Raw genomic sequence first — 25,632 nt, forward strand, 5'->3', positions numbered from 1 at the left:
CATTCTTCTTCGCAGAGTGGAAGAGCACTGAGTTATTTATCCACTCGGGACGAGAGACCACATGCATCTGAAATCAAAAGCCTGCGCGTAGCTACGCCAACACGTTACACTGCGTATCACTCGTGAAAGCGTCGTTTCGCTTTGGGGAACATGAGCTGGCCGCGACAAAAAACACCGTTGTCTTATTAATGACCAAAGCTGTAGGAGAGAAAATCATGAAATCGCGACGCTGTTGTATTGTAGAAATAGTTTAACCTTCTGAAGAAATGAATCGCAAGAGCGTCGGCTCGATAAACAAAACAATACTTGCTCACAAGTGCGGCCACACTACACGAATTCCGGCATGTAATCGCTATCGCACTCCCTTATCACTGTTTCCAGCACGCTTCCAGTGAAGGACGACATCCTCACTGCATATCAAAAATTCTGACAAAAATGTTCCATGGTGTTTTCCGCGTTACCACTGCATTTTGCACTCTGACTGGTAAGCTTTCCGTCACGCTAAAAAAGCATCCGTTGCATAAGAATTCAACCTCACACCCTTTATAGATAGATGCGTAGCGCAGTCCATAGAAATATCTTTAATCATTTCTATACAACCTATTCTATGAATATTTCACAGTTGGCGAATGCCAATGTTTACAGGTTGAACGCTCCTCACGACGGCGATGGCGAAGCGAAGGATTGCCCATCAACAGACGGATATTTGATGAGTAGCCCAAGAAGAAGTGGAAATAACAGCTGTGCGTTTTCCAGCTGCACCAAGAAGATTATTGCCAACTTTCTAACGTAAGCTTTCTGTTCAATCATCCAGAAACCTTTCCTAGCAGGTTACAGCGCATGGGAGAGAGCGTTGTGTGCCCGCGAGCTGGCGTAGCGACTGGGGATACGTGATGAGATTTGCAGTAGGTTTCATGGAGCAAATGACCAAGCAAAGTTACGGTTACAATATCATGGTCATAAACACAATTTTCGGTAGCCTGACAAGAGAATAAAACACTGCGATTGATAGTCGGCCTCATGGAGTGGTTAAAGAATCACGTTATTTTTGATTATGTAGTCTTCGGGAATGCGAATTATTGCGTAGTAAACATGCCGACAAATAAAAAAGGGGTAAAAGCACATTTAGCACACACGCACATCCTCCTGGTGTCGAACTATAGGCAACCTGTACTGTTGAAATGCAAAAGTTTACGATGGTGAAGGCGTTGTGTGAGTACTAAAAGGCGGAAACCTCGAAGTTTTCAATAGAATTGATCAGAAACCTGCTGAGCATGCATCGAGCGAGCGAACAGAAGTTATATGCGTACCGATGAGTGACAGGTAAACGATGGTAGTGATTAGATTAATTCACATATTTCTTGAGAGCAAGAATAAGTCAAGCAAGCATAACCATAAGGCTACTCGAGCAATAACAGGCCTGCGCGGCACACGTAGCACAGTTACAGCGTAGACCGGAGGAGCAGCTCCTTAGGAGCTCTATTGTGAGCACCACGCACTACCGGGTTTAGCGGTGAAGGCTCTTCGCGTCGTTTTTACGGGAACGATTTGAAGTGTCCGGGTAGCGTCGACGGCGACATACGGCTTGTGCTGGCGCTTGTTCCGCTCTCTGCACAGCAGTCTGCTGAGCCAGATGTTGCCTTGTTGCAGTCGCGAGCGTAGCTCTACGATTCGCTTATCATGCGAGGAGGTGCCATATCGTCTACCGTATGGTAAACACAGGTATCGAGACTATGTGGCTCACACGTCACACATCTTGACCCGTGGTACGCTACGTTGCTGTTGCTGTTGAGGATGATAATGATCGTGTATTTGAATTCCTTTCGAAACAAGGTGGTGAAAAATATTCATCTAGCCTAGTTGTGTTAACCAGGTCCTGCTGCATGCAGCACGCAAGTGCTACGTGCAGCTGCTACATGTTGCGACGCCAGGTGAAATGTAACGGAACTGCAATGCAAAGTTTGTACGTATCGACGCCAGGCGGCGCACACGTCACATCGCTTTAACATGGCATGATACGATACTAATGATATAGTGCCTAGAATATACTGGCTAGTGTGCCGTGCACCCGCTCTTTTCAATGGAGGAGCGTGGCGCCGCCTGCAATGAATGCCCACGGTGGCCGACAGAGGTCGCTGCCACACGGGTGGGTGCAGACTGCGCGTGTCGTCTGCTTCGCATATCAGTTTCGCAGCTGTTGCGTCGGTTTCTATGTTGGCGTTTTCAGTGTTATTACAGCGTTGCGTGTTTGTTCTTGGTGTTGTCAAAGAGTGAGTGCGTCGCTGCTGTGTTCGTGTGCTTGCCATTACGAGAACTATGTGGTGGCGGTGAAAAAATGCCGAAGAGAAAGTGCGAGGAGAGGACCTGCTTTGTGCCGTTGTGTCGAAGCGGTTACCGCTTGAACAAAGGGCGTGTATCCTTGTTCACTCCACCACTGATACGAAGCGGCAGTAGAATAGGCAAGAATGATCAGGAGAGCGGACAGAAGGCCGGTACCAACTGCTGTGGTTTGTGAAAAACATTTCGAAAACAGCTTAGTCGAACGCGCGTTCTCTATCACCGTGATCGGCGTTGTCCACGAGATTCCCCGCGGTAAACCACGCCTGAAACCCTACGCTACACCCACGATATTTCCTGAGTATCCAAAGCATGCACCTTACTTTTAGTGAGTACCAGGGAAAAAAACAAGAAAAAAAGGGGCAGTAGTGCTTTAATCTACTATACTGTTATGTTGCACGAAAGATCACTGCCCAAAATTCTTGACCACAGTGTGCAGGCTTCCATTGCGTAAGTACAGCTGAAGCTAGTGCCGACGCTGCTTCACTATTGCATTGCGCATTTTACAATGGAGGCCTTGTCTATCTTAGTCAGACCTTGTCATCCGCTGTGAAGGCCGTGGAAGATGCTTTTACTGTGTTCTTTAGCAAAAACGAGTTACATGTAGCGAGCCTAGCTGATTATTCAGGTCAGCTGCTGACACTGGCCTTTATCCAACTAGGGTGCCCAGAGCATGAAAAACCAGCTTTGACAACACTTGTGAAGTTCTATGTTTTCTTGGGGTTTCGGTTTTTTTTTTTGTAAAAGGCATCAACAAAGAGAGGGAAGCGCAAAGGCAACGACAGAAGCTCTTTAAACTGCGTCACTGCCACTAGATCTATCTTCTTCATGTATGTGTGCATTATCTCATCTAGGCCTGTCTTATATGCCCGCGTTTGACTGTTGTTACGCGAGAATAAAATATTTGTTACGCTTAAATGAAAGATCTGTTTCCCATTTTCGTTCACTTATATCAGACATAAAAAAGAAATCTGCACGTGTGTCCCAGGTATTAAAACATGTATAGTACACAGAACACCGCGTGCAGTCCATCCTACAGGCAAATTTTTTTTTACCTATTATCCTATCCTCGTGGTCCAATGGACATTGTGAGGAGATGGGTACATGGTTTACAAACAATCAAAAACATTCAAACCTATGAGGACAACAATAAGATAATATGCAGAAATAGCAGCAAATAATATAAAAAGAATTAGGACAGCGAAATTCAAGTCATCTCAAAAGGTTATCGGTTACAGCGGTTTTCAATGGTTATGCATCAATATAACATCTATGGAACAGTAACGTAACCTTAGAATTCCTTTACTTTATTAGAATGAAGAATGTAACCTAAAAGTTACCCTTAAAAATTACGCTGCCATCATGGCTAGAATAAAAAACAAGCGTCCTTTGCTATCGCCGAAGAGACACGAAGGCGAACGCCTTGTAAAGCCTACTGTAATTCACCTTAATGCACCCTAATCATCCTTAATTCACACACCTTAATCCCCGTAATTCAACCTATTCCCCCGTAATCCTATCACTATAATCAATAATTAAATTTGCTAATGATTAGCATCTCTTATACATGGCTGGACATGCTTTGGTTCGTTTCTGGCCTTCCGTGGATCGTGTGATATGTTCTGTACCTCGCAACACGGCCTTGGAACATGGAGATCAAGGCATTTGCCTTAAAAATTACGTTTTCTCTTCGCCAGCATAGAAACACATCGAGTTCCCCGCTCGAAGCCCAGCTGAGCTAGCACACGCTTTTCATGCAAGCGACAAGCGCTAGAGAAGCCTGTTGTAATCAAAACAAACCCTGATTTATAAATCAGCTGCCCACATTTGAACTGTGCTGCTGCTACAGCTTAATAAAAACAAAAAGCGCAGCAGCCTGCTTGCCGATGCTGTGGAAACACGGCGGGCTACGAAGACCGGATGGTGCCGCGGCACCCACCTGCACTGCAGCGCTCCTAGCGGCAGCCGCCGGCATTCATTGCATCCGGTACACTAGCCAGAATATTCTAGGCACTATACTAATGATGATGATGATTTAATGGCATACCCTTTCAAACTGGATGGCGAAAGTCACCTAGCCTGCTTGCATTATTGAGGCATGCCGTATATATGTTTTTATTACATCTATACTTATACATCTCCACAATCTTCTTTTCTTCCTCAAGACTTCACTGTCTATATTTTACCGCTACTTATGCAACTTGTACATGGTGGGCCACCTGGTGCAATAATATGCAACTGTTATACAAAAGGCGCACGTATAGGCCCTTTGCAGAGCGCATCTCACATCGCAAGTGGCACGATACGATGCTAATGATGATGATCATGATCATTTATTGGCATCTCATTGAAGCACAGTGCTGACATAATCACATAGCCATGTTAATTTGTTCGGTTAAACAGGAAAATTACAGGTTCGCCCCAGAGCCGGAACGCCGATTGTGATACCAAATTAGGGACAGCTATACGAATTAATGATAATAGTTTAATTAGGCGTATAAACTTGTAAACATTTGCTTACTAACTGAATTAACTAGCATGGTGTTAGCGCACAAGCGTCCATAAACACACCACACTCAATGAGCGCGGAAACTCGCTGTCACAGCGCTGGTGTCAGCAAGCTCGGCAGCTGCAGCGAGCGAAGTGCCCTTCATGCTGACTATCGCTTGAACGCAAGAGTGGCGAGAAGGTGTCAGCCGTCTGCTGATTCCTCCAAAGATACGGTGCGCGCGATGACGCGCGACCGTGTAAAGTACGCAGTTGCTTGCCGAGTGGAAGCCAAACTCCGTCCCTCCCACGTTGCCTCCTCGCTTTCCTCCCTATCGTGCGGCGCGCGAGATTGAGCCGCAATCGTCAGTTCCCCTTGTGCCCGGTCGTCAAATACGCATTTGCTGCGGGAGCAAAACGCCGCTTCCCTCCTTCCCATCCCCCAACAGCCTTTCGCGCTATGGAAGACGACGTGTTTCCTCTCCGCTTTACTCTTCGCGCGCCGGTTGAACAGCTTCCTCGTGTGCTTTCACTCGCACATACGACGTGCGGCGACGGCGTTATCGCCCTTGAACTTTATACGGAACATCATGGCGACGCCGACGGCAAAAGTGCGCCTGAAGTGTCCGTATAGTTGCTATCGCAATAACACATATTTTTCTACCGTGCTAATATACATTTATTCAAATTTCTTTTTCTTCCTCAAACATTCTTTAGCAGCCTTGTACCGCTTCCTCCCCATGTGTTTCATGGCATTCTACCTGGTGTAATAATGCGCAACTGCTATGCAATATGCGCCCGTAGCGATGCTACTCAGCGCGCATGTCACATCGCGTGTATCCTAGCCAGGATTTAAAACCACCCTTCAGTGGAGCGGGGGGAGGCATCATAGGATGGCGACAGGTGTAGGGTGCGCACACTTACACATGCTCAGATATATATATATATATATATATATATATATATATATATAGGCTCACTCAATCACCTGGGGTTTTCTTGCCACGGAAAAATGGCTATCTCGACGTCTTTCTCTAGAGTCGCTCATGATTCAGACTACTGCGCACACTCTGAACAGGAGCGATCGTGATCTGCCGTTAGTTTGTGCGCGCTGCCTGCGTCACGTGCTCAAGCCTAATAAAATGAACTGCTCGAACACATTTGTTTCTTTTACCTGTGAACAAGGCTCCTTCTGTCATTCTTTTGAGCTGAGTGGCCATGGCTCCTGTGTGGGAGCCGAAACATCCTTTAAATTTGACTTTGGTCGGCGTAGTGTCTCGGGTTTTTGGCTACCTTTTACCATATATATATATATATATATATATATATATATATATATATATATATATATATATATATATATATATATATATATATATATAAATAACAGAACATGTGTGAGTATGCGCACTCTACACTGGTTGCCGCCGTTTGACCCCCTCCCCTCGCGTCCACTGAAGGAAGATTTTAAGCCCTGGCTAGGAGACACGTGATGTGACATGCGCGCTGCGTAGCGTCGATAAGGCACATGTTGCATCGCAGTAGCTTATTATTGCGCACCAGGTAGAACGCCATGAAGCACAAGCACAGGTAGAAAAGGAAATTTAAATAATTGTATACAACCATGGTAGAAGAGATATGTGTCATTGCCATAAAAAACGGGCACTTCATATATATATATATATATATATATATATATTGTTACGGTGCAACCAAGAGTGCCGCCAAAGTCAGAAGATTTGACGCGTCAGCCATCTTGTTCGTCTAGCATTCCTTTGTTGTCAACATTCTAAATTCACCTTTATATGTCACTTCCGCAACGTAAAGGATTGGTGAGAAGTCTGGGTACCCTTGAGAGACAACTAAGAAGCTCCGTAGTGGTCGTCACCTCGTACTGCACAGCGTGACGGACGAAACAAGTCCAGGTGTGGCGCGACCCACATCAACGCCTAAAACTCCGACGGTTGTCCTGGCTCAGCCTTCGGATCCCGGAACGTTCTACAACACGACCACCTCGTCGTGGAAGACTTGATCACCACGTATGAGCGTGTAAGCGCCTACAACAAATGGGATCCGACGAATATGTTGGCTACCTTGGTGTTCTACCTAGTATGATAACCACGAGGAGGAGCTTAACGACTGGGACACATGCACTCAGACGTTGAGCGACTTGCTCCACCATCCCGCCGGACGGAAGAACACAGCTAAGAAAGAATCTGCGACCCACGTCTATACGTCCACAGAATAGTAAGTCTTTTACTTCCAAGACGTGCTGGCTTTCCGCCGACAGAGATAGGGCTAAGACAAGTTTGGGCACGTACTGAAGGGGATCGCTGACGATGCTTCCTGCTTGTTTGTTGGTAAAAATTGTAAGACTGAACAGTACATCATAAAAGGGTGTCAACGCTTTGTGCAATTCAAGAGCCTCCGCATAGCAACGCCGTTCGCCCGTCGGCCGGAGACAGTTGTGACACCCTCTTGTAACGACAATCTAGGAAAGCAGCGGCCATCATCATTAGGCGATATGACTCAGATACTGCGCAGAGAGCTTGAAGCCATCTCTCCTGCAGCCTTTTTTACCCGCCCCAGTAAGCCCCGTTTAACCGCCGCAACTTGCCTACAGTACCATTTGTGCAGTCAATATTCCGCGGAGAAATCCCTAATCTTGGAGTTCCTTCTGTATATGCCATTGCCGTTTCACAGCTGCCTAAGGTTCCTTAACCATCCACTGGTCAACGGTATCCTGAAGGCTACCGCAATCCAGCCGAATGGCGAACCGCAGACGATCGGCCAAACTGTTTTGCCGTTGGGTGCATTGGTTACGTTGCTCATCATCATAATAACCATATGGTCTCCTCCCCTCTCCGAACCGCTCTTTGCCACTTATTATCGCCCAAAGCTTAGCCAGCGTAGTTGCGTCGCACTTCCCTAATTTGTTACGCTGCGGAAGTCACATAAAAAGATGTATTTACAATATTTACAAGGGAACGCTACACAAAGGAGATTGCTGTCGAGACCCATTTCACCTAGACAGTTCTGATGTGCGAAAGGTAGCCTGAAGCACTTCTCTTATATAACAATATAGTACTGGGCCATGGCTCACGCCCTGAAGTCGCCCAATCTCTTTCTATCTTGATGGCACTTGTCCCGAGATCAGCACCCTGGCTTATTGCCCCACTTCTCCCTGCATATGCTGGACGTCTTCAACAGCTATATGGGTACCCTGCTGAGCCCTACTCAACGTTCCGAGCTCCTCAACCTGATTCGCAAGTATGCATCTACATTTTACTGTCAAGACGTGACTTTGACTCGCACATCGGCGGTCTATGACGAGATCAATACGGGCACCCACAATCCGCTGCGCCAACGAGCTTATGACTTATCACCCACGGAGTTCCGTGTTATTGAAGACCAAATCAGTGATAAGCTTCAGTGCGGAGTTGTTCAACCTTATAACAGTCGCTGGGTCGCCCCTGTAGTCCTTGTAAAAAAAAACGATGGATCCATCCCGTTTTACGTGGAGTACCACCGGCTTAACAATATAACACGTAGACACGTGTATCCTTTGCCGCGAATTGACGACACTCTCGATTCTTTGCAAGCAGCGGCGCACTTTTCCTCACTCGACTTACGTTCTGGCTAATTGTGTCCATGGCTCCTGCCTATGACCCAAAAACAGCTTTTGTAACACCCGATGGCCTGTATGAATTTAACGTTTTGCCGTTTGGCCTTAGCAATGCCCCTGATAATTTTGAATGGGCAATGAACACTCTCTTCCGTGGCCTAAAATTGAAGACTTGTTTATGTTATCTTGATGACCTCGTTTTCTTTTCTACTGATTTCGCCATTCATTGGTGCCATCTCTAGCAGGTCTTGCAATGCTTAACTAATTGAGGTTTTCAACTCAAATGAAGAAATGTGGCCTTGAAGCCAAGCAGTTCACAAAACTCGGACACGTGGTTTCTAAAGACGGCATTTTACCCAACGCTTGGAAACTTCATGCTGCCATCGATTTCCCGAAACCCACGTCCTTGGAGGAATTCCGAAGCTTCAAAGGGCTCTTGTTATGCTTTCGTCGTGTCATCCTGAATTTCGCAACTATGATTGCTCGTTGACCCAACTCCTGCGAGACGACACTGACCTGACAACGCATTTACAACATTGCGCCATCTGCTTCTATCGCTGCCCGTACTGCGTCATTTCGACGCCATGGTGCGCACAGAAGTGCACACGGACGCCAGTGGCGTAGGAGTTGGTGCTGTGCTCACTCAGCACAAAGTTGTATAGGGTGACTGCATAGTAGCCTACGATCAGGACATTAATCATGGCTGAATCTATATATTTCGTAACCAAAAATGAGTGCTTAGCTATCATTCGACCCCTTGGAAAATTTGGGACATACCTGTACGGCCGTTCCTTTGATGCCGTTGCCAACCTTCACGCCCTATGTTGGCTGTTTACATTGAAAGACCGATCAGGCCGTCTTGCCCACAGGGCCCTCCGGTTACAGGACTTCGACTTACGCGTTGTCTATCAGTCTAGACGTAAGCACACCGACGTGGGCGTTCTCTCATGCGCACTCATATTAAGTGATACATGTCTTTTCGCCATTGACTTAATATTTTCGTCACCAGCACTCTTCGAACTGGTTCCGGAGCAGCGCAAAGGTCCGTGTATTGCTGCTCTTTTGGAATGTCTTTCTAACTCATGGGAAACTTGACCTTCCCGTGCTCTCCACCGTCAAGGTTCCCACTTTGCAATACGGGATACACTGCTGTATTTTCTCAACTACGAGGTCTGTTAGAAAAGTACCCGAGCTCTGGCGATAACAGAAAACTGACATAACTGGAGCGTCGGAAACCTGATCACCCTCAAAGTAGTCTCTTTGGGACTCCACACACCTCTCCCAATCGTGATGCCATTGTTGGAAGCATTCCGAGAAGGCCTCTTTCTGAATGAAGTTTAGCTCAGCTGTCGTTGAAGTCATAATGTCCTCACTTGTCTGAAATCGCCTCGTTTCAATGACCTCTTGATTTTGGGAAACAGCCAAAAGTCGCAGGGGGCAATATCAGGAGAGTAAGGAGCCTGTTGAACCACATGAGTCTGGTTTTTCAGCAAAAGAGTCTGAATCAAGTGCGAGGAATGTGCAGGAGCATTGTCGTGATAAATGCGCCAATATCCTGCTGACAACAACTCCCGTCTCCTGCGCCACACAGCATCACACAGGCGACGGTGGACATCCCTGTACTGCTCTTTGGTGATTGTTCGAACCTGTGCTGCGTACTCGTAGTGTACCACACTGCGGAGTCAAAGAAAGCAGTCGGCATCACTTTGACTTTGCTGCGCACATGGCGGGCATTCTTTGGTCTTGGTGACGTGGAATGCTTCCACTGTGACGACTGGGATTTGGTTTCCGGGTCGTACGCGTACATCCAAGACTCGTCACCAGTGATTATGGTGCTCATGAAGTCGGGGTCACTGTTTGTGGAATCGAGCATGTCCTTTGAGACTTGAACACGAAGTTGCTTTTTCTCCACCGTGAGCAGCTTCGGCACGAATTTCGCCGCAACTCTCCTCATGGTCAAATCTTCGGTCATAATGGAATGTGCAGAAAAAGTGCTGATGCCTACCTCCTCCGCAATTTCTCGGATAGTCACACGACGGTCCCACGTCACCACAGCGTTAACTTCGGCAATGACCTGGTCATTTCGGCTTGTTGATGGCCGACCGGAGCGTGGCTCGCTCTCCACCGATGTGCAGCCGTCTTTAAACCAGTTGTACCACTCCTTAATCTGTGTGCTGCTCATAGCATCGTCACCGAAAACTGTCTGCAAGTTCTGAATGGTTTCCACTTGGCTGTCGCCCAGTTTCTGGCACAATTTGATGCAGTAGCGCTGCACCAGTCGCTCAGCTGTTTTCCTTGTAATAGAGAACAAACGAGAGCACTGCGCACTAGCTCAATCAATAGCTGCGTCCCAGTGACTGACGCTATCAGCAGGCGGAAAAAAATTCGCGCATGCGCACGAAGGTTCAAGGTCGGCTGATGCAAGCGCACTTGTTTCATATCCATCAGGTGTTCGCAAAAAAAATACGGTCGGATACTTTTCTAACAGACCTCATATGCCTCCAATGGTCGCAAGCGTTTGTTCGTCGTCCCTCGCCACCTCGGCGCAGATGTATGGCCGCTTTCCATGCAAACCCGTAATGCGCCCACGCAGGCATATTCAAAACTTATTCCAGGCTACGTTTGCGCTTTTATTGGCCTAGGAAGTACACCTTTCTCCAGAAGTACATTCGCTCGTGTTCAACATGCCAACGCTGCAAGTCTCCTGCTCACCATCCTTGTGGTCCCTTGGAGCCGATTCTGTGCCACCCTCGGCCATTCGACGCTGCCGGCATCGACCTCTGCGGCTCTCTGCCATGCACACCTACTGGGAATCGCTGGATTGTTGTTGCCGTAGATTTCCTGACGCGTTATGGGGAAACAGCTGCCCTATCAACCACCACAGCCCCCGACTTTGCGTCGTTGCTCTTTCAACACTTTGTATTTCGCCGTGGTGCTCCCCGGGAACTTCTGAGTGACAAAGCGCGTTTTTCTTTCCGACGTAGTTAACACGCTCGCTCATTACGGCATGCCGTGCTGTCCATCGCACCACTACTGCCGATCAGCCGAGGACTAACGGCATGACTGAGCGATTTAGGCACATTTTCGGTGACATGCTATCCCTTTTCATTGCGTCCGACCACACCAACTGGGACCTCGTTCTACAATATGTGACCGAAGCCTACAACACCACCTCACAGGCCACGACTGCATTTTCCCCATTCTTCCTCCTATATGGCCGTGAACCTTCACGTACACTCGACCCGATTTTCCCTTACCGACCCGATCCATCCGAGTGCACGCCGCTGTGGGAAGCTTCAAGATACGCTGAAGAGTGCCGCCAGCTCGCCCGCTCTTTCACGAGCGAAAACCAATGACAGCAAAGTTATGTCGCGACGACGTGCGACCCACCAGCGCATATCAGCCGGACTCTTTAGTCTGCCTCTGGATACCTTCGACCACTCCCGGTCTTTCCTCCAAACTCTTCGCCAAGAACGACGGTCCCTACCACGTCGTGCAGCAGACGTCCCCTGTCAATTACCTCGTCGAGGTTTTCTCGCCGTCCACTGACATAAGCAGTCGCGGACGTGAGACGCTGCATATACAGCTGCTCAAGCCGTACTACGATCCGATCGTTCTCTTCTCCCCTTGAGTCGCGAAGATGGCGCTCGCTTCGTCGGGGCGAAGTTGTACCGAAGAAGAGAGGCGCATGGTCATCGCGTCGCTCGACGATAGAGATCACGCGCGGTGCCTGACGCTCGACCAACAAACCTTCGTCTTTCTGCACAATGTACAAGGTGTTTAGGCTAAATTGGGCCAAGGCATGGCATGGCATGGCAAGAACTTTATTTGGGTCCAGAGAAACTAGGGCCTTAGGGCAAAAGCCCCCAGGCTAAGTCAGTGCCTCCGCCCACATAGGCACCGGTAGGACAAAGGCTTTCCCGATGCCGTGAGCTTTCCGGACGGCCAGGGGTTGAGTATTAAAAAAAACATAGGCACTACGCACTGGAACCGTGACCGACGATCTAGAAAATAAACAAAACCGACTCGTTGATGGGAGGTGTAGTTTTCCAAGTGCGCATGACTCGTTGAGGATTCACTCCATAAAACAGCGCCTGTCGAGGAAATTATTGTCGTACAAGCGACATAGGTCATCTTTGAGAGATGGTCAAATTGTGGGCAGAGGAAGACCTTGCGGCCATGAAATAAACGCTACGCGTGGGGAATTGGTGACGTGTTGTTCTGAGCCATATGAAGCACGCCATTGCATTTTTTTCCAATCCGCCAAGGTGTGTGATTAACAAATATTGCGTAATTAACTTTTTAATTAGTAAATCTAGAGAAAGATCTTCAATGCAGAAGTTGTAGCGATTGCTCAGAAGCATCGGATTATTTCATCTATGCTAGGATAACTGCGCTGTTTATTTTTTGCAGCTTTTCTTTAAAGTGCGCGAAATTTAAGGAGACACCATGTGACCGCCAGCTAACACGCCGCGCTTTTAGTGCCATCAAATGAAAGTTGAAGGAATTAGCAAAAGCTGTTCCGCGCACAAAGATTGACTGAGCACGCTTTCGGTGACTACGACAGATGTTAAGCGACCAAAAGCGGTGTAGTAGTTTACGAAAAAAATTCCACGGAAACTCGGGCGCCACATGCGAACGAGATATGGGACCGGATGCAGCATGGCTTTAACTCCGTCCTCATCCCACTATCCTTCTCGGCTCCTCCATCGCGTTTCTTCATGAGTCAGAAAAGAATACAAAATGCCTGCGCTACGTCAAATGCTGCTTTATTCATTTGACATGTCCTTGTCCATTTGACGTGTTAGCCATAGAGCAATGAGTCGATGAGCCGCCCGGCTAATCTGCGTCATGGATCTACTATGTGCAACCAAAGCATTGGATTCTTGCTGAGATATAAACTCTTACTGCGTGGGGAAAATCTCTACGTGTGAAACGCAGGAACTAAAATTGATATCCGCTTCTTTTCTTTTTTTTTTGCACTGCCAAGAGCTAGGAAAAATGCACCACGTGCGGAAATGAGGGACGTGATGTTTATGTCATTGTTGGAATCGACTTTGCAAACACATAAATAAATTTTGGAAATAAATGTCAAAAATTATTACTGTTTCAGTGGCAGCGCAACATGCACAATGTAAACGCCGAAAAATAAGCAACAAAGGTCTAGTATAGCTTGAAAAGGTTGGAAGTTCTTTTCTCCTGTGCCCAGAACATGGGTAAACTTATACTAGAGCTTGTTAGTGCATTTTATATAGGAAAAAAAACACCTTGCGCTCTTGTTGAAAGTGCATATGATATGCATTGAGACATATTTGTGTGATATGATAACTTTACATAGCATGTTACTGGCTAAGGATCGCAAATATCATTAGCACCTTTACTACATAGTCGGATTCCGGAGGGGAGTAAGTGGGAAGACTGATTACGTTGGAGCACACGGAATCAATGGCGATGCACATAAATTTAGAGCACACCGATGTGGTATAGTTTTCTAGCCAGATTGGTAGCTTGCTTGAGAGCGAAACAGGGACTTTGCCGGGAAATGTAAGAAATACTTTTTTTCTTAAACATGCATAAATTTCTGACGCGAAATTTCCACCGCACCATAAATTTCTGAAATCCAATCTATTTACCTGTCGTTAGCACAAACACTATGCGCTTTAACTTCTGTTGGATCGTAAGCCTGACGTGTTGCTGCACCCAGACTAATCGTGTCGTGTCGACAAGAAATTTCGACGTTACCAAAAGGCGAGAGGCACAAGGGGAATACATTTTTGTTAGTTCGGGAAGATTTGCCGTTGCGCTTTTTAGAAAGGCATTATTCTTGTATTTTCCAGGTGGCGTTACTCAAAGTGCCTATTAAACAATACATTATGCCACGTTATTTCTCTGCCGAACAAGGCGGCAAATCTACCAGGGGATACTATGGATGGACCCACGTTCTGCAAGGAATACTACCGAAAACCGAGATACGCGAACTCTACTTACATAGAGGTACGTTGGTTTTAAAGCTATAGTGTTCTTTGTCTGCTTCGCTAACACAGTACGATTGGACGGACTCTGTTTCGCGCGATGCATTCGAGAGGATTCAGATGATCATGAGGCGATAAGAATGGAGCAGAAACCTTTATGTATGTATGTGTATATGTATGTATGTATGTATGTATGTATGTATGTATGTATGTATGTATGTATGTATGTATGTATGTATGTATGTATGTATGTATGTATGTATGTATGTATGTATGTATGTAATAGATGAAATAAGCAAGCAATAAATTAATCTTTATTTCATTTCTTAAGTACGAGTAATTTCCCCTATGTTGTCGTTGGTGTCAGTGTTTCTGTTGGCTTCTTCAGATATGACTAATAAAAATAGGACCCCTCGGTTAACCCCTTTCTCCTCGTTTATATATATATTTGTGTGTGTGTGTGTGTGTTTGTGTGTGTGTGTGTGTGTGTGTGTGCGCGTGCGTGCGTGCGTGCGTGCGTGTGTGTGTGTGTGTGTGTGTGTGTGTGTGTGTGTGTGTGTGTGTGTGTGTGTGTGTGTGTGTGTGTGTGTGTGTGTGTGTGTGTGTGTGTGTGTGTGTGTGTGTGTGTGTGTGTGTGTGTGTGTGTGTGTGTGTGTGTGTGTGTAAATTACAGCTCCATGCTTATCGTCTCATGATTATACGCTCGAAACCTTGCGTCGTGAGCGAGAGATATTTCGTTTGACTTCGTACGGGTTTCGGTTCTCACGGTGAAGAAGACGGCCTGAAACATGGAACACAACACAAAATACACATAGACGCACACATGAGCATTCGTGTCTTCTTTGTTGTGCGCTGCTTGTTAGAGCTGCATCTTCACCGTTCTTTCACTCTAACTGGCTTAGCAGCCAATGACGACAGTGATGATCTTCTTCCCATTAAACTGGTTTACTAAGATTGTGTCTCTTCATGCGAACCCCAATAGTTCATTAAAACTTATTTCTGGGCGTGTTGGTGCATACTTGACATAAAAATTGTTACTACGCAAACACATGCAACCACAAGTATCAAGGACGATAGCCTATGCCTGAGCGCTTGTGTCCCGTCCTTGATACTTGTGGTTGCATGTGTTTGCGCTGTAACAATTTTTATGCCAAGAACCCCAATAGAATCAATAAAATTGGACTGGTCCCTAGATAAGAAAGTAGAATTCAGGCTATTAGTGAATTAGCATGCCAAATGTCCTGGAAAATACGAAAAGAGATTTCTGAATCTAAAGGTGACACTGTGGGTGCAGGTAAGGCGAATGACCAGCTCCTTTCCTCGCCACACTTAGTCACTGGGTAACGCGTCGCCAATCCATGGCACAAGAAATGGCGACTACGGAGAGTGCGAACGAATAAGGGAAAAAATAAAAGAAACGACACCTTAGGCTCGAACAGTATCTATGGCTACAGGAGCAACGATGTACTTGGAAGAGGTATTTCCTTCCGTAAAGACAGTTGTAAAGCGGCTCACCTTTAGTCCCACGTTCTTGCCAAACGAGCTCGACAAAGAGCCGTCCGGCTCGCAGAAAGACTGATACCTCCTCTCTTTCGCGCTGGTCTCGTGGAAACGCGCTCGCGGAGTCGTCTTCCCCGATGCAGTGTGATTGAGGTGTCCTCCCCGAGCCGCGTGGAGGCCATGGCGGATCGAGAGGGCCCTTTCTCCCCGCTTCTAGCTAGATCACGGCGCTCGTGAGCGCACATGTTTCCCACAGCGTCTATTTCTTACACACACGTATAAAAAGTCCTAATACAGTAGCGGCTTGTAAGCCCACACCTTCATTTTACGCTGTAACCATCATTATATGCCTATTCAATGCCACTAAAAGGCGACGCGCTGTCTCAATTATGTGTTTCCCATGCACTACGTCAACAGGTTTTGTCCTATGCCTGAAAACTCTCTAATTACAACATTCCACTGGAAGTTGTATCTTCCTCAGTTATTCCGCTTTCGCTATCACTTATTCTGTTACTGTGTCGCTCTAATGAACCACTTGCACTCTGCTTCGCGCAATATAAGTCCTAGCCACTTCACCTCATACTTTTACTATCCAGTAAAACGTATGCCAGACTGTGTTACGTGGGGGAGGTAAAACATGTATTTCTTTTCTTTTTCACAGCTGGATTCCGACCTCGAACAGTGCGTATTCCGCTGTTTGGTAGAGTACACTGATCCCAAGAAACCAATGGAGAATCGCACATCATTTGCGATGGATGGAACGCCCTGCTCTAAACCTGGGCCCCTGAAGGTGAAACGCTCCCGGCCGTCTTTAGGTGAAGCGAGCGCCTAGCCTACTGAGTAGCCGGGTTTCTAAGGCCAGGAAAAAAAGTATTGTTTATGTGCAACTCACGTACCGCACTGGCTAATTGAAGTACCGTACTGGAAAGTTCACGAACTAGAACACGACCAAGAAAAGTGTATTATATTACAATTCGTTTCTCAGGTCATAGCGGTGTATTGTCTTAGCGTTTGTCTTTATTTCTGTTTGGTTTTCATGGAGAGAGATTTTCGTGCAGCCAACCCTTGTACGAGAACGTATTTCGCCAGTATTACACATTCGACGAACTGTATAAAATAATAATGGATGAGGGCTATTTTACATGTTTCTTTTTCCTTATCGCAATCTCAACAGAGACTGAAAAATTCCAAAAAGACGTTTAAGCCCTTCCAGTGTTCTTGGTTGGCTTTTTCTATGTGTATATGTACTGTAAATATACCAAGTAAAAATCTGCCCCACCACACATTCCATTTTTTTTTACTTTATAAGAGTTGCTGCTTGCTGACCTAATTTATGTAACTATATGTGTAATTCTTTGTAGGTTGTTTCGTTACCACATAGGCCTTTAACCCATATTCTACCAGCTTATTATCAGAATGTATAACTTTAGTAACTGACCTCACTCCTCATTTTCTTATCATGCTGCTTTAAGAACGTCACTAAATATTAATTGCTCTAGATATTGGTGTACTACATCTCTGAAATCGAAAAGAGATCACTGCTACCACGACCAGAGAAGCGGAGCCTCTTTTGTGCCTTCTCGCAGCACTAGTGATGCTCCTTTTAGTTGCAGTTTAATTACAGTATGAAACCTTCATATGCATTGTTCTTTCTTCCTACAGAATTGTGTACGCACATAATGCATGCGCAGTGTTTCCGCATATTTTTGTAAGCGGGCTGGTCCAAAATGCTGTGCAAGTTCAGCAATAAACAGGGAATATTTGATGCTCATAGTATTATTTTATCATCATTATTTATCTAGTTCTTTTACTTCCGCAATTCCATTTCCCTCACTATGGAATAACCGAAAAATATGGATGCTTCTCCAGGCTGCATTTTAACCATTCGTGTCATTAAGATTTTGCTCTCACTTTAGCAATTCCTTGAAGGCCTTCTGCTTGTCTAACTCCATCTGCGAATTCTCTGCCACACTGAAATGACTGCCCAACGATCCCCTGAATATTCGATGACACTATCGGGAGAATGTGGAGGGGGGCTTTTTTTTTCTTTGACTAAGCAATTCAGGATGGAAAATGTTTTTCGATGATCCTGAAGAAACTTTAGAGCTATTTTATTCGTGAACCAGCCTACGTGACCGCATAGGCTGGGGCTGCTGACGACCGCAGAAAAAGTTAAAGTAGGCACTAGGTCTTCAGTTTGCGATGTGCCCCATTCCGCGAGACTGGCTAGGTCCCGGCGTTCCTCGGATTTTACAAAGAAGCTGGTAGCATCTCATTGGCCGGCTTTTTTTTTTCCATGTCTGTGGGAAAAAAAATGTGGGCTGATCTCCGCGGAGATAGTGCAATACCGTGCCAAAACACGGTGGAGGGGAAGCAGGCTTCAAGCGCTCAGCACAGTGAAGCGAAAGGTGCACACATTCTTTGCAATGACGCATACAGCATACGGAATATCATTCGTTTCCGTAAAAAGCAAGCACAAAACAAGCACTTGAACCACATATTTGATGACGAGCCCGCGAGAAATGGCTCCCGAGGAACCGCAGCGACCACAAAGCAATTCTGACTACGATTACTTAAGCGTAATAAAACATTTCATGCGCCCATCAGCAGGTGCAGTGGCTATCAGCAGCTCTTGTCCTGTACATCGCTTGCCTGTGGTATTTGTTTCTTCGTGTCCTTGTTTTCTTTTCTTTTCGCGCTGTTTAACCTAAGTCCTAAATATTAACGAAACAGCCCTCATCAAGATCCTGCTCTGCTAGGCATCCACTTTCGCAGTGCCAGGATGGCGAGTCGATTTTATTTTTCGAAGGTGAAATACTGTTGGAGGCATAGCCATAAACCGGCAGATTCTGCGGGAGAAATTTAGTCTCGGCATTTTCTGTGTGCCACCATAGGCTTTAGAAATAAGTTTGACTATGAAACTCTAGAGGTTTAATATATGCCATACTTATCCCCTGCATAAAATTCCCAAATCGCAGAATCGTTCATCATTTAGTCATAATTCTGGGACTGAGTGCAGCATTGTCATAGGGTTATAGGAAACCTTACGCTATCGGGTAAGTCCGGTGCTGTATATAATGCGCGTGTCGTAGGCTAGGTAGATGTATGGGTGATCGACTAGGCCTGTCACCAGAAGCATCTGGTTTATACGCAATAACGCGCTGCTCGAGGTAACTGAACATGGCACAGAAGTGCGTCCAAGTAGAACTAAAGAACGATGAAAGGAAGACGCCACGAGAGCGCTCTATATGCGCCTTTGCTATATGTATGTTCTACGGTGAAACAAAAGTGTATGAAATCTGAATGTCCGCAAACCCGTTGTACGCACAGGTCTTCACAAACGAAGGAAAATGCCCCGGCACCACAACAGTCTTGAATTAGCAAATAAAATAAATCATGCATTAAAATCTTACGTTGTACTAGACCCACTTAAACGTCATAGTTCGAATACAAATAAGCGACGAATGCAGATTCCGGGGGAGGAAATAGGCATGCGCTGATACTTAATGAATATGCCTGAAAACAACTGAATTAGACATGCATGCGCAATATTCACTCCATGCGAGCATTGACAAAGTTCAAGTCACATTAAGGTGTCTCAAAGCGTGGAAAATAATAATTCTGTTGCTTACCTGTTCTTTCACAGATATGCCACAACATGAAGTGTGTTAGCCCGTAGCGCAGAAATATGCTTCCATGCGCAAGAATGTGAATTGGCCACAAAAAAAGCTAATAATTTGCGGCGGGCATCCTACCAGGCCAAGGTCAACTAATAAGCAGAATAAATGTTTTTATTTCTGAATGGATACTTTTGCATTATTCTTTCTCTTAACATGCCGCAAATTTGTGAACTATTTGCTCCGATCAGTCTTTCCTTGGGGGAGTTCCGCATGCTGAATAATTGCCGCTGCTGCAATGCAATGAGCTTGAAAAGTAAGCTGCAGTATTTCAGGACTAACTTGTGAGGAAGCTTGGCCTAAGCGACGAGAAACTTAAGCAAGACGGTGGTTTAGTTGTGCCATTCTCAGAAAAATTCAAAAACAAGAGTTTACATGATTGGTGAGTCTTTTCAAATCAAATCAAACAAATCAAATCAAACATGTTTATTTTGCAGGAAGAATACAAAATTTCCCTGCGGGAGGCAAAGACTAAAGGCGAGAAAGCCTGACGAGGTCTTGGCCCCCTGATGAACAAGACAGTCTACAACAGTTGACACGACTCAATATACGATTCATTAAGTACAATGCGTCTGCATCTCTACATCGGATCACATACGTATTTGTTTATACATGTATATGCAACACGCTCTACAATACTTTATACATTTACAAAAGATACATTGAAATGGAATCTAACAATTTTGTTCAATTAAATTCATCTCAGAATATACAAAACATAATTTGACTACACTTATGGATCGACTATGAGGTTAGTAGTCAGGAGGAATGATCTATAATTGCGCTTGAGCTTCTTGGCTTGTAATGTAAGGTCAATATTCGATTCATGGAGGTTTAATAATTGCACTGCTTTATATTCAATGGTCTGTTTGCCATAGTTCGTGCGTACTTTTTTAGTTTTTCGGCTAGAGCTTCTGAACCCATATTTCGTGGATACAGTTCTTGGGAAGGCATCCTGTAATTTGTGTTTATGTATGTGTTGCATCAATTTTAGATTATATACTTTTTTTGCAGATAGGATTTCATGTTTGAGAAAAAGTGGTTCAGTGGCCATGTCCTTGGCATGACCTTTATATTTTTCCAGAATACGAAGCACGCGCTTCTGCAGGATTATTAACCTATCATAATTTGTTTTAGTTGTTGTTCCCCACACCAACATACCGTATAGTAGTTTCGAGTAAAATAACGTATAGTAGAGTGATTTAGTTAACCACGAAGGTAGAAGGGAAGCAATTTTACTGAGACATCCTACAGAGCGAGCCAGATCAGTTAAGAGATGTTGCACGTGTGGTGTCCATGATAGGTGTTCATGGAACCAGACTCCTAGGAATTTCTGTGTGTTTACTTGTTTGATGCGTTGGTCATTATAATAAATTATTACATTGTCGCGGATGTGCTTGTTAATAGGCCTGAACATAACAAATTTAGTTTTTTGTGTGTTTAGCTTTAGTTTATTTTTTGTTAGCCAACCTGAAAGTTTAGCGAGGTATAGATTTGCTGAAGCTTCTATTTCATGAATAGTAGATCCTGTGAAGAACAGGCTAGTGTCGTCAGCAAACATTGTAATTTCCGGTGTATATTGAACATCCGTAATATCATTGATATATAGAAGGAAAAGCACGGGACCTAATATAGATCCCTGTGGAACTCCTTTTATTACGCTTAAGTATTCGGACTCTACATTTTCTATGCCAACAAATTGATATCTTGACGATAAATAGCTTTTAAATAAGTCTAGGACAACACCACGAATTCCATAGCGGCTTAATTTCAGCAATAGGATATGATGGTCAACTGAATCGAAAGCTTTACGCAGATCAAGGAAGACACCCAAAGTAAACATCTTATTTTCAATATTTTCTATTATGTGGTTTTTTACACTTATTAGAGCCTCTTCCGTCGTTTTGTTTTTTCGAAAACCATGTTGATATGGCGATAATAGGCTGTGTTTGTCGAGATATTTCGTAAGACGGTTGTTTACGCATTTTTCATATATTTTCGAGAAGACTGGTAGCACGGATATCGGTCGATAATTTGTTAATTCAGAAGTAATGCCGCCTTTATGGATAGGAGTAACTTTCGCCACTTTAAGTTTTGTTGGGAAAGTTCCCTCCAGAAACGAAAAATTTATAAGATATGCTAATACCGGGCTAAGTATAGATGCAACAGCCTTAACTGGAGCCACTCTTACGTCATCGTAACCACTTGAAATGTTGGTCTTTAGTTCTGCTATGTATCTGCGGACTTCTTCTGGTGATACCTCGTTCAACACGAGAGAATTCACCTGGTTACCTAGTCCAATTTCATATTGCATTGTATCCTCATCGCTAACAGCCATATTCACGAAGTAATGATTAATTGCATTCGCAAGCTCCCTGCCTTCTAAAGCAATATCATTAACTTTTATTTCTTTGGGTGTATTGCATGACACCGTTCTTCCAGTTAAAGAATTAACTTGCTTCCATATTTTTGCAGGATCTGACTTTATGCGCAAGAACATTACTTCATAATAGGCTATTTTTGCTTTTCTAGTGTCACTGTTTAACCTGTTGCGAAATTGTTTGAACTCTCGCAATATTGTAATATCTCTGGTTGCTAGAAATCTGTGAAAAAGTGCGTTCTTTTGCTTGATTCTTTTTAAAAGGTCACTATTTATCCATGGCTTTCTATTTTTACCCTTTCTTGTTTTGAACTGTTGTAGCGGAAAAGCAGTGTTGTAACATTGAACGAAGATTTCTAAAAAAGTGTCATATGCTTTATCTGGATTTTCTTGCACATACACACGTGACCAGTCAGCTCGTTTAATTAATTCGCTAAACTTAAGAAGAGTTTTGTCAGTAATACTTCTATATCGCGGGAGATTTGGACGTTTTTCTTTAATGAATAAGTTTTGCGCAAAAATATAAATAGGTAGGTGATCACTAAGGCCTGAGCACAATATGCCTGCGTTGTAATCGTTTTTGTTTACGCTTGTTATACAGACATCGATAGATGTGGAGCTGTTGTGAGTAACACGGGTAGGCTCTGAAATAGCATTTTCACATCCATAGGATGCTATAAGGTTTATCAGATCAAGCGCATACAAATCTTGACTCATCATATTAATGTTCACATCACCCATGATGAAGTATGGTTTTTTTATGTCATTAAAACAATGCATAAGTTGTTCTAAATGGCTTAGAAAACGGCGCTTGTATCCAGTTGGGGGTCTGTATACTACAGTAAGCAGAAACGAGTTCGTTTCTATTGCTAGACACTCTATGTCACCACTACTCATAGAAAGGCCATCAAGTACTTGAAAGGAATATTGCTGCTTCATGTATATAGCTAACCCTCCGCCTCTTCCAGCGCGATCCAATCGCACTACAGAATAATTGGGGAATTCAGGAGACATGTCAATATTACACAGCCATGTCTCTGTGAACAGTATTGCATCAGGGTCAGCATGAAGAGAACGCAAAAATATATCAAATTCTTCCTTCTTATTCTTAAGACTTCTTATATTTTGATGTATTAAGGTAAAACCAGATCTAGAACAAGCATCACTACTCATCCGTGCTGTTTTTTCCATTGACAAGGAAAAATAATTTTTGTCCATTTTGTCCTCCCTTTTTTCACTTGATGAGATCTAAGTCAGCAGTACTTGTTATGCGGATTACATCTGAAGTTTCATCTTTGCGAGCCAGAATTTTTCCTCCACTCGTCCATACATATTTCCATGTTGCGGATTTTTTTTTTGCTATGGCTGCACCAAGGAGCTGCTTGTTCTGTCGTGTCAGGTGCTCGTTAACATAGATAGCACTTGCTGTGCCCTTGTGGCCTAGGTCAGTCGAAACCACCTTCTGTTTCTTTGATTTCGCGAGTAGCGCATTACGTTTCGTGCGTGAAATGAACCGGACAACAATGTTTCGTTCATTCTTTTTTGCCGTGGATACCCTGTGGCAGATGTCAATATCACTATCACAGATTGGCTCGCCTACTAGCTCACTTATCTTTTTAACCACGACAGTTGAGTCAAGCTCCTCGGGTGCACCTTTTATTTCAAGATTGTTGCTTCTTTGATATTGCTCAAGTTCTTCAATTTTCTTTTCGAGCCGTTGGTTCTCGGTCTTTAGTTTTTCGTTCTGGGAAACTAGTGTTTTTATTTCGGCTCTGAGTGCCTTAATGTCGGTTCCTATTTCCTTCACATCATCACATGTATCACTGCAGAATTTTAAGCTTTCTTTCAGCGACCTTATCTCAGCACGTATTTCCCGTTGAAAATCAGATATTAGTGTCGAAACATCTTTCTTATCACCCTTACTCATGGCAAGAAACTGCAGGCAACAAGTTTCAAAGTAAAGTCGTCAGTTCAAATTAGCAGTTCAGCAAACACTTGTACAAGAGCTTGGCAGCAGCGGCAAGGAAAAAAATAGAACAAAATAACAATTGGCTATAAATGATTGCACAAACCTGGGTATAAAATGCGCAGATTTAGTGAACCGGTCGGCACAGCCGCTGCTGCCAAGTGAGGATCAACGGTGAGGCACAGTTCCTTTTGTAGTCAGCGCCTCTTTCAGGCTGCCAATCCTGGTCCGCGGCTCGCTGACGTCACACTGGAGGCAACGGCAGTTTTTAGATGAGCGGCAAAAACGTGCGATAGTCTAAGAGGTACGGCACGTGCAACGGTGATCCACCGACGATGCAGATCCAAAGCCACCGGGAAAGGCGGTGGTGTCCTGGGTATAAAATGCGCAGATTTAGTGAACCGGTCGGCACAGCCGCTGCTGCCAAATTTGTGAACTATTTGCTCCGATCAGTCTTTCCTTGGGGGAGTTCCGCATGCTGAATAATTGCCGCTGCTGCAATGCAATGAGCTTGAAAAGTAAGCTGCAGTATTTCAGGACTAACTTGTGAGGAAGCTTGGCCTAAGCGACGAGAAACTTAAGCAAGACGGTGGTTTAGTTGTGCCATTCTCAGAAAAATTCAAAAACAAGAGTTTACATGATTGGTGAGTCTTTTCGCCGACCTAATAACCACAATACGCAGCGGATAAACTTTGCAAGCTCCATAGCATTATTGATGATGTCAGAAAACATACCTTGTGCAATATGCGTCAACGATTTCCAAGAAAAATTTAGGAACACGTCCAGATGCATAGCGTTGCTCCTCGACTTAAAGTAACACTTGTCGCTGGCGAGTTGCTTACTAAGTAATAGTGGCAAAGTAACAATAAGTACGCACCCCCCTGACACACCTTTCAAAAGAGAAACGCCGAGTAAACCACGTGCAATTTCTTATGCAATGTTTTGCATTTATCTTGCAACAATATAAAACTTCGGGCGACTCTATGCGCTGACTACTCGTCGCCAAGAATGGTTCGTTAGTTTAAGTACCGGTCTTGCAGTCAGCATTCCCAACCCTCGACGCAGTGCGTATAATTGGCGTATCAGTATTACGTGTAGGCGTCGGCATCCATACCTATAAGTTCTTTATTAAAGAACTCGGTTTCCTCCCAGTGAATGCCAAAGGCGTTGCCACCGTAAGGCTGAATAGCACTCGGCTAAACTCAGGAATTAGTGTTGACAAAATGTAGCACTTGAAATAGGCCCTTAAACCACCTTCGCGCTTTGTGAGGAAACACATTTCGCGAATAGCATACGCAGGTGTCACAATCTGAGCTAAGTTTTGCACTCATGTGCGGCAAGTGTGGTTTGCAAGCGTACCGTGAACCTTACTTTTTCCTAAGCACCCTCTTTTAGATCATAGGCCTTCTTATCACCCATTTAAAAGCAGCCGGCCTCTGTCATATGTCATGATATGCAAGATTACCATAAACGGCTGGTATTGTCCGAAAGCTGACACTAATAAAGAAGGGTGTATGGATCCGTGTGCTTCTTCATACTGTTACTGTTTGTGCTAATTGACGCAGTTAACTTAAGAGACCGAAGTGCGCGAAAATCTGCGTTTCAAATTTCCTAAGAACTACGCACCTGCGTAAGAAGCCGGATAATTTGGAGGACGCATATACTTCGCCTTTAAGAGTGGAAGGCCA

The 25,632-nt window shown here is 44.7% G+C and overlaps 1 protein-coding gene across 4 annotated transcripts in view; it reads left to right on the forward strand.

Annotated features, from left to right (window-relative positions):
- The window catches only part of LOC142576177 (uncharacterized), an 86,373-nt gene extending 66,658 nt beyond the window's left edge, over positions 1-19,715 (forward strand). For 3 of the 4 annotated variants that reach the window (XM_075686171.1, XM_075686173.1, XM_075686172.1), the window contains 4 exons: positions 646-789; positions 14,287-14,443; positions 16,583-16,711; positions 19,568-19,715. In XM_075686171.1, the coding sequence (XP_075542286.1) occupies positions 646-717 (72 nt within the window). In that variant the 3' untranslated portion in view covers positions 718-789; positions 14,287-14,443; positions 16,583-16,711; positions 19,568-19,715. Of the gene's footprint in view, positions 1-645; positions 790-14,286; positions 14,444-16,582; positions 16,712-19,567 lie in introns of those variants that run through there. The other variant, XM_075686174.1, reaches the window with a different exon arrangement.
- Positions 19,716-25,632: the final 5,917 nt, after the last annotated feature.

The sequence above is a fragment of the Dermacentor variabilis genome, chromosome 3 (genome assembly GCF_050947875.1).
Source record: "Dermacentor variabilis isolate Ectoservices chromosome 3, ASM5094787v1, whole genome shotgun sequence".
NCBI lineage: Eukaryota > Metazoa > Arthropoda > Arachnida > Ixodida > Ixodidae > Dermacentor > Dermacentor variabilis.